Source organism: Centruroides sculpturatus, unplaced genomic scaffold, assembly GCF_000671375.1.
Source record: "Centruroides sculpturatus isolate CEXI.00-Female unplaced genomic scaffold, Cexi_2.0 scaffold433, whole genome shotgun sequence".
Classification (NCBI taxonomy): Eukaryota; Metazoa; Arthropoda; class Arachnida; order Scorpiones; family Buthidae; genus Centruroides; species Centruroides sculpturatus.
The window spans coordinates 78,081-87,524 of record NW_019384677.1 but is presented as its reverse complement, the minus strand read 5'-3'; the positions used below and the strand labels follow the sequence as shown (position 1 = coordinate 87,524).

The window sequence follows — 9,444 nt, the reverse complement described above, 5'->3', positions numbered from 1 at the left end:
GTATAACACCAGTTCTGATTTTAGAAAATCTTTGTGTTTTTAATCGGATATTTTTTTGTGTTTTTAAAAGGACTTTTTTAAACATTTTGGCGGCTAGTAGCCTAGAAAAGAAGGTCGGTCGCCGGGAATGTATTGTCTACAACGCAAAAGTAAGAAATGGTGATTCCTATTTGGGCGAACTTGTCTTCAAATAATAATAAAAAATAAAAAGAACCATCGGACGAAAAATTACGAAAAATAAAAAAGTAATTAAAATCGCAATTAATAAAACTTAAGGATCAGGCCGAGGTCCTAAATCATTTGTAGAAATCTGTAAATTGTAAAGATCTGCGCAGTAGTTTAGAGAGTTACAAACATTATTGTATTTATAAATTGAAGACACGAGTGGATAAATGGGTTATATTGCAATCATTCAGAACACAATTATCATGCATGGATAAAGGTGTAATATATTCGTCTGTGGCATACCACCATCAACGATCTCAGAAACTAAATCATATTGTAATATGTTCTGCGTTAACTACTTCATGAATATATGTGTTATAGTAAAGTTGATTATGCTTAATCGCCGGTTCTTATTTATAATCACCAATCATCTTGATGATTTGTTAAATTTCACTAAATTTCTCACTTTTTCCGGCGATTTTATACAATTCCCAAATGAATTGGGTAAGATATCGCTGAATATATTACTTGTAAAACGACTTTTGCATAATTTCCAAAATGTAGTTCATAAATTTGATAAATATCATGAAATTTTCCATCTTTTGTTGTATTTAATAAAGGAGCTTATGGATTTAAACAAATTTTGATCAAATGAATCAAAAGTACGTTTTCTTTGTTTTATTAATATTAGAACGATTTAATGGATATAAAGAAACTAAGAAATATCTATTTTAGCTTAATATTATAATTATGTGTACAAAAATATCAAAAATTGTTGGGAAAAGGTATAAAACTTAAATAATTCTTACTGCTTATTCAAACATGGCAAACTATTGTAACATTTTGAGTTACATAATTTTTCTTTTTTGGGGGGATTTTCATTTGGTTGAATTACACGAACACCTTTGGTACCCTTGACCTCATAAAATTGAAGTTTTCTTGCTCAGTCTCTAAGAGAAAGAGTGATATTTGGTACATTCTCTGAAATATTTTCATGAGCCTTTCTAATTGACTGATTTTGATCTAGTGATTCAAATGTAGCTCCTCTTCGGTGCGAGCATCTGCTACAGCATCATTAGAAAGGGATGATGTCTTCAGCCCAACTTCTAAACGATATGAAACAAACATGGACAAAATAAGGACTACACATAATGGTAAAAATATAACCATTGTAAACCGAATCCAAACTCAGTAGAAAAAATGATTACTAAAATCCTCACTAAGCATCTTTGGTTGCTGAAACATTTATTTGCTTATATACCAACGCTTTCAACCTAATGAGGCCATCCTCAGTTGTCCATTTGAGAACATCAGTTTAACTATTGTAATTAAATTCTGTAAATATTATAATATTATATTATATTGTAAATAAATTCCGTAAATATTCTGTATTTACGTGGTTTCTTGAAATATTAAAAACAACTGCAAAAAACGAAATTTTTTAAAATGATATGAGCTTCAAAATTAATTCGTTCACTTTCCTAATTGAAACTGTAATATATGTTGATGATTTGGATAAACATTAAATGTAATGTAATATATTTTGACGATTTAAATAAACGAAATGTAATCGAGTAGGTGCCGAGGTGGCGAGACGGAAAGGGAGCGAGAGTAGCTCGAAGGAACCAGCTGGATGTAGAAGTGTTTAGTTGTATAAATAAAGAGTTATTCGTACTATATTATCTGGTCAGTTGAGTCGTTTATAATACAGAAACCATTTTTAAAATTATATATCTCGATTAATTGACTTTTTATGCCTCCGTATTTGGGATCGGAACGCGTTAGTTATTGAAACAATTAATATATTCATATGAGTAATGGGTTGATGTAATAAGGAAACACAACATGATGCGATCTACCTAGAGAGATGCCTTCTGGGAAGACTTTTAATGAAAAAATGGTTACTACTTATGTATCAGACAGGTGTAAAAGAACTCGGAAAATTTCACGTAGCCAGGCATAAACTCGTGACCAACTACTAGTGTTCAGTTGCTTCATCCACTCACTACTCACGCACCTGCGAGGATTAAGCTTCTATAGACGAGTAACTAACATAACAATGTTGCCAGATGATTCAAACTCAATTCAAAGACGTTTTGATGGTGATTAATAAATAGAGATTTACTATATATTTTCACAAATTCGTAAGTGGCGCGAAAATTAGAACTAGCACCAGGGAGCAACACATTCCCGAGGTGGCATTGCAGCCACTGGTGAGCGAATCAACAATTAACAAATGCTAATTAGTTAGTGTTTAATACTACTAATATTCGTGATACCAATTAATAAAATGTAAATAATATCAAATTAGATGGAGAAAGAGAAGAATGAATTTATTCCAAAGATACGGTATTCCGGGACCAAAACCTCATTTCATAACTGGAAATATGAAAGAATTTCATGAAAAGGTATAATTTAAATATCATTTACTTTCAAAAAAATATAAATGATTGTACAATTTCTTTGTTTATTTTGTACAGAGAAATAAGTGTATTGGGGAATGGAAAGAAAAATATGGAAACGTCTTCGGGTATGTTTAATGTACAGTACAGTAAAATACTTATAAATTCACTTTCAATGTTTTCTTTTATTTTACAAAATTAAAAATTATAGAATAATAATGAAATTAATAATAATTAATTTCATAGAATTATATATAATAAAAATATTTCATACTAGCTGCAAGGACCCGCTTCGCTGGGTTTTTATTTGTATGTAATATAGTCTTTTTTATATATAAAAGACTGTTTTTCTAAGTAATCTAGAATCTAGCTGCAAGGACCCGCTTCGCTGGGCAAAAAGTAACGATAGTGAAGATTAAGATAATTACATTATAGCCAATCTTATACGTTTTCACAGAATACATGAATTAGGTCCCCCGTTTCTAGACTAATTAGAGAATTTTTACGAGTCTAAAAATATGTTCGATTTCCCGCAAAAACGCAAAAAACTGCCTGTAAATCTTGCATGCCGCTTTATATTAACACTTCCTTTGTTACTCAACACTTCCATTGTTAACACTTCCACTGTTAACACTTCCCTTATTGACACTTCCATTGTTACACATTTTCGAAGTCAACCACTTTCAACCCCATATCTCCCACACCCTTATAGCACAGAATGCAAGAATTAGGTCCTCCGTTTCCAGACTAATTAAAGAATTTTTACGTCCAGTCAAACGAACTATATTCAATTTGATCAATTTTCTGGAACGTTTACAATCGTTCTATAATCTAACAAATTCGAATTCGAATTCGAATACGAATTCGAATACAAATTCGAATTTAAAACGGTTTGAACATTTTTAAAATCGAATAAAAAATCTTCGAAGTCAACCACTTTCAGCCCCATATCTCCCGCACCCTTATAGCTATCGAGACGCAACCACCATAGTGCACGAATGGAGACTTAAGGCTACTACCACATACAAACACCATTCATGTGCGATGTGTAGTTTTGGTTAAAAAGTGAAATATAGGGACACACACGTCCATTTATATATATATATATATAGATAGATATTTCTAGTCTATTCTTAATCATTATTTAACATTAGCCTAAAATAATGCATGTATTATTAAGCATACATTAAAAACAATACTAGACTTAATACGCATTATATAAAATCTATAACGATTCAATAAGGATTTCTTCCAAGTATTAAACAAGGAGAATTCAGATACGAAAAAGCAGCTATGAAAACAATTCATAAGTTCATGAAACTGAAATTCGAGCATGTAGTATTTATAAAAATGTAAATACAGGTGTACAGTAAGTATACAAAGAAACATGCTTTCATACACACATCAAAAATAAATTTTCCACATAAACAATTATTTAATGTTTCATGTTTACAGGATGTCGACGAAATTATTGTACCAAGTTTATCTTAATTCTGCTATGTATAGCTAAGTACAAGTGCACGAGAGTAGGCTATAGATAATAGGTAGTGAGCTATTCGTGGGCCATATCCAATTTCGGCTTATATAAAAGATAGCGAGCCAGTGTCATAAATACGTCACAAAATTATCACATAACATTTTTTGTCCGGTAAATACTTAATGAGAATTGGATGGACGACGTCAAAACATGACAGGGAGAACAGGGTGAGGCTTCTTGCACGTTCTCTCCAGCATTGGTTTGAGCGTGCCAGAAGTGCAATGTTTTCGTCTATTTTCTACACAAATTGTTATTCATGAATTTATCACAGATTCTTTCTTGGAGCCAAACCTTTTATCGTTTGTACTGACGTCGACTTAATCAAAACCGTTCAAGTAAAAGAATTCAAGAATTTTTCCAATAAAGACGTAAATGTTTGATATTTAATGCTTATTTTAATAATGATAATTAATTAATGGATTTAATTGATATTTTTCTGCTATTAGTTACTATTACCTGATGCAGGAATTCCTCATAAGTTAATGCTCGACCTTTTAGAAATACAAAAGGATGAAACATGGAAAAATACGAGATCTGTCATTAGTATGTCGTTTACTTCTGGAAAAATTAAAATGGTAATTATTCTCGTTTAATTGTCTTTAATTAATTAAAATTCTTTTCTACATTTTTAATTTATTTTTAACGTTTGATATTTTTAGGTGACAACACTTATGGATGATCCGATTCAAATATTTCTAAAAAATATACAAAAACAGAAAGAAGAATATTTTAATATTCATCAACACTTTNTAAACATAAGCTGGAATACAGAGCGAGCGATAGCGCATCGCTCGGCGTATTCATTGTTTGTTAAGGCATGGGCCTTAACAAACAATCATCATGACTATTATCATGGTCTGTATAATAATAGACATTAATGGCCCTTAATCAACGCGTTTCTTCGCTACACGTTGCCAAGCCATTCACTCCAATGTCTGCGGAGACAAGAATTGCAGTAACGCGATATTATAATATATAAAAACATTTAGCAACGAGTTGCGTAACTTTCACGGCTGTTAGAGATATTATTTTAAAAATCACTTTTTAATATAATACCTATAAATGTTAATAACAAGTAACATCTTCATTAAGCCCAACTCCATGAGAGATATGACATGTGACACTCACTATTTCTCCATCCTTTAGATCATTCTACCTCCTTTTCCCTTCAACCTTTCATTGCCAAAATTTAATAGCATAAATACCAATTATACACAATCTACTGTGCCAAATTTCGTTTCTAAATCTTCCCCCATCCTGAGATATTAAAATACATGCCAACGCGTGTCTTAGCGTGTGTTTCGTTTAATATCTCAAGATGAGGTGAAGATTAAGAAACGAAATTTGTAGTAGCTTGTACTTAAGGGGCATTGATGGTATTAAAATTTGGTTGTGAATGGTCCAAGGGATGGAGATATAGTGGGTGTCACGTGTCGTATTTCGCGTGGGGTCGAACTTAATAAGATTTTACTTGTTGTTAACATTTATAGCTTCTTACAAAACTCATCTCGACCCTCAAAATTAAGTCTNCGATCTGCTTTCGGAATTGAAACAAATGTACAAAGTGGGGAAATTACAAATTTTGTGAAAATTATATATAATATTTTCAATGTCGATACTTCTGATATTTTACCCGTATTATCAAGTAAATATTATATACTAAAATCGTTATATATATAGTAGGAAGCTGGTATTTTTCATTTCTATATTAAAAATGTTTTTGATATGCAGTTTGTTTTCCGGAATTCGAACCTGTTCCCACGTATTTAAGATGGTTTCTAGATGCTGCCAGAAATGTAATGAAGCTTTCTTCTGTAAGAACTGTCATCGATACCTGTAGACAGATCATTGATTCTCGCAAGAAATCTAATGTATGTAAACACTCGTCAATATACAGTAAAATATCTCGATCATTGGGAGTAAGCGCAAAATTGTTATGTAAAACTTCGTAGAACTATCGCATAGGAACACATTTGATGGATAACATAAATTTATTTTATACAATGGAAATGCATTTCGGGTTATTTGTCTTTCTTTAGTCCTTATTGTACAAATTGATAAAACTAGAAAAATTACATTAAAATTAACAGCTACTTATATCGTAAATGCATGTAAAACTCACAAAAAATAAGATTACTCGAAATTATACAATGTGATTATAATTTAAGTTTCATTTTGAATCTATAAAATGAAAACTACTAGTCCAAATTTTTCCAAACCTGGAAATATTATAAAGGATGTCATGAGATTTCATAACTTGCAAAAAATGATAAGTTCAAAAAGTCACCACCAGGAGAAAAATGGCGCTTTATGAACACCCAGTGTTTATGCTAATTTGTATTGCGCATCATATGCTTTTACTGCTAAAGCACCATTTATCGCGACATCAAACGTTTGTCAGAGTTGATAGGTGCAATTCCATGGCATATTCATACCATTCCGCTTGTTATGCTTTGAGCTACTCTGGAGAGCGCGATATTGAGCTTTCACCTGGTTGCAAGAAATGGTGGACAGCACAATGAACATCTATCGCCATTACTGTTATTTGTAAAGTGTGTTATGATGTCAGTTTAAGGAATAAACCTCGATTTCCCTCTGTTGGTGACTTTTTGAATTAATTATATTTTTGAAGGTTATGAAATTTCATGACATCATTTATAATATTTCCAGGTTTGGAAATATTTGGTCCAGTAGTTTTCATTTTATAGGGGTTCAAAGTGAAACTTAAATTATGATTACCCTGTATTTAAAAGCGACTGCTGAAGTAACATAGTATTAAAAACAAAAAATAATTAAATATGAAATATTATTAAAATATATTAAAAGGGGTATACTTGCAAAACATGAAAGTTAAAACTTGCTAAAAAGGAGAAAAACACATAAAACCTTTAAACCATAAACCTTTAGAATCAATAAAACCACTAAAATAAAAGGTATAAAATTCTTCACTGTACGTTTATCAGGTAGACGTTTTCATACGGTAAAAAGGGGAGAGGATTTTATTTTCCATTAAACAAAATAAAGTCAGTATTATTCATAAAAATGTGTTTCTATGTGAAAAGTTCCATATTTTGTGCTTACTCCCAAAGAACAAAAGAAAGAACAAGAAGCAATCAAGTATTAAAATATTTCTAAATAAAATAAATTTAATCTTTTCCATTAGTATCATCCACCCGATCTATTGCAAACTTTATTGGATGCAGAAGGTGACTCGAATGTTCAAATGAAAAAACTTAGCACTGATTCTGTAATAGCCAATGCAGTAGGATTTATGGTTGCTGGGTAGTATTTTGTTCATATTATTTTTACATTACAAACTAAAAATATAACTTGTTAGTAATTTTTCTTCATTTTAATAGTTATGAGACGACTAGTATAACATTAGCATGGTGCATACATTATGTATCCCATTATCCTGAAGTTCAGGACAAAATGCGCCAAGAAATTAATAATAATGTTAAAGAAAGCGTAAATACAAATTTTTATAAGTATTCTTTGTCTTTATGAAATTTTACAAAGTAAAATCACTAATTTAATACATTCTCTTTGAATCTTTAAAGGATGATATTCAGTATTCAGATTTGATGAACTTTAAATACATGGATCAAGTAATATCAGAAACATTACGTATATCACCATTATCACCGATGTAATATATATTTTTAAAGCTCTTAATTCAATTCTCCAACTTGTGTTAATAAACTTCTTGTATGTTTTTAGAGTCATAAATAGAATTTGTGCCGAAGATTTTAAATATAAAGATATAACTATACCAAAAGGAGCTAGAATAATGATCGGTTCTCCTATTCTTCAAAAACATCCTGATTACTGGCAAGATCCAGAAAAGTTCGATCCCGAAAGGTAAAACAATGATAATAGAAATGTGCATAAAGCAAATTTTTGAGCTGAATATTAAATAATATTTACAGATTTTCTGCAGAAAATCACATTGATCCGTATATTTATCAACCTTTCGGCGCCGGTCCCAGAATTTGTATTGGTATGAGATTAGCACAAACAGTCGTAAAATTAACTCTGGCAAATCTTATTAGATCATACAAATTAGAACCATACGGGGATTTGGTAAGACTATTATCGTATATATTAGTGTTTAATTTCTTATATTATTCGTTTTTAATAATTTTTGAAATATTTTTTATAGGACGCTGAACAAGAACATTTCTTATTTTTCTCCTTTCCTAAAAATGGTGTTATTGTCAAAGCAATTCCATTAATGTCATAATCCAACAAGAGCTTATTTTTTGGAAAATATTTTAACTTTCTCTTTAATATCATTTAATTGGTTTAAAACAGAGGTTTTAAAAAGATAACGTGAGCCGGTCAGGATGTAATATAAGACCTTAAGAGAAGTAAATAATATATAAAAAGTTTACTTGTATTCGCTGTAATTTAGTAAAGATAGAATTTTATTTATTTTAATTATTAACAATTGAACAATAAACAGATACATATTCTATGTTAACAAGACAGAAAGTGTTCCATCAAAACGAGTTGCTTGAAAATGTTTGGTAATTAACTAATAAAGCAAATTTTCAAAGCTGCTTCCTCTTTCATGTAAACAAGTCGCAGCACGCGGACGAATGAATGTTGAATGCTGTCCAACATCTGGGTTCTGTGGTATTTTTGCTACAGCTGCATGAATTAAATAAACTGTTCCTTAAATCGATTACAGATTTCTTGTTTTGATTTTCCGATGAATGCAATAAAACGACATGTTTGTTTTTTAAAAAATTGAATCTAATAAATTTAAGCCGTAAAAAGTTTAATTTGCCGAAAGTGTGGCGAAGCATGTCGTCAGTGGAGAATGATGTGAGTAGCAGGGGGTCACCGGGTCGAACCCTAATGACCGCTTAATCTTCACGGGTCGGGAAGACCCGCTCTCGGTTGTCGGATGGCTTGTTTTGTCGGATGACACCAATATGTGCAAACCGAGGGGATAGGATAAGAGTTTCTCCCACTTACCGGCGCGCTGTCAGAGAGTGGCTATAGGAGGGCAAAAGGAGTGGGAGGCGTAACGAAGTCATGATGAGATGTCGATAGTACTTATCAAGAGTCATTAAATTAGGAATAACATATTTAATATAAACTTAAATATAAATACAAATACATTAAGACTACACATTAATCCTAAACAACATGAAAGCGATAATCATAATAAGTTCCGAGTCGCGACAATATCGAACAACGAAGTCCGTCTATCCCGTAAGTGAGACCACCAAAGGTCCTCAACACAAAATAATTCTAAGTCCTATCCAAAGGAACTGATAAATAAATACAAAGTTCCGAGTACATCAGTAAAAGACAATATTTTCTAAGTCC

At 31.3% G+C, this 9,444-nt stretch overlaps 1 protein-coding gene across 1 annotated transcript in view; it reads left to right on the top strand.

The window, feature by feature from the left end:
* LOC111626876 (cytochrome P450 3A41-like) overlaps positions 1-9,444 on the top strand; it is a 33,257-nt gene that overhangs the window by 9,943 nt on the left and 13,870 nt on the right. Inside the window, exons 2-14 of the mRNA XM_023370399.1 lie at positions 2,477-2,573; positions 2,646-2,695; positions 4,376-4,472; positions 4,551-4,679; positions 4,764-4,909; positions 5,595-5,749; positions 5,836-5,975; positions 7,268-7,386; positions 7,464-7,572; positions 7,665-7,753; positions 7,825-7,965; positions 8,034-8,187; positions 8,267-8,312. Of these exons, the coding sequence (XP_023226167.1) occupies positions 2,477-2,573; positions 2,646-2,695; positions 4,376-4,472; positions 4,551-4,679; positions 4,764-4,909; positions 5,595-5,749; positions 5,836-5,975; positions 7,268-7,386; positions 7,464-7,572; positions 7,665-7,753; positions 7,825-7,965; positions 8,034-8,187; positions 8,267-8,312 (1,472 nt within the window). The remainder of the gene's footprint in view (positions 1-2,476; positions 2,574-2,645; positions 2,696-4,375; positions 4,473-4,550; positions 4,680-4,763; positions 4,910-5,594; positions 5,750-5,835; positions 5,976-7,267; positions 7,387-7,463; positions 7,573-7,664; positions 7,754-7,824; positions 7,966-8,033; positions 8,188-8,266; positions 8,313-9,444) is intronic.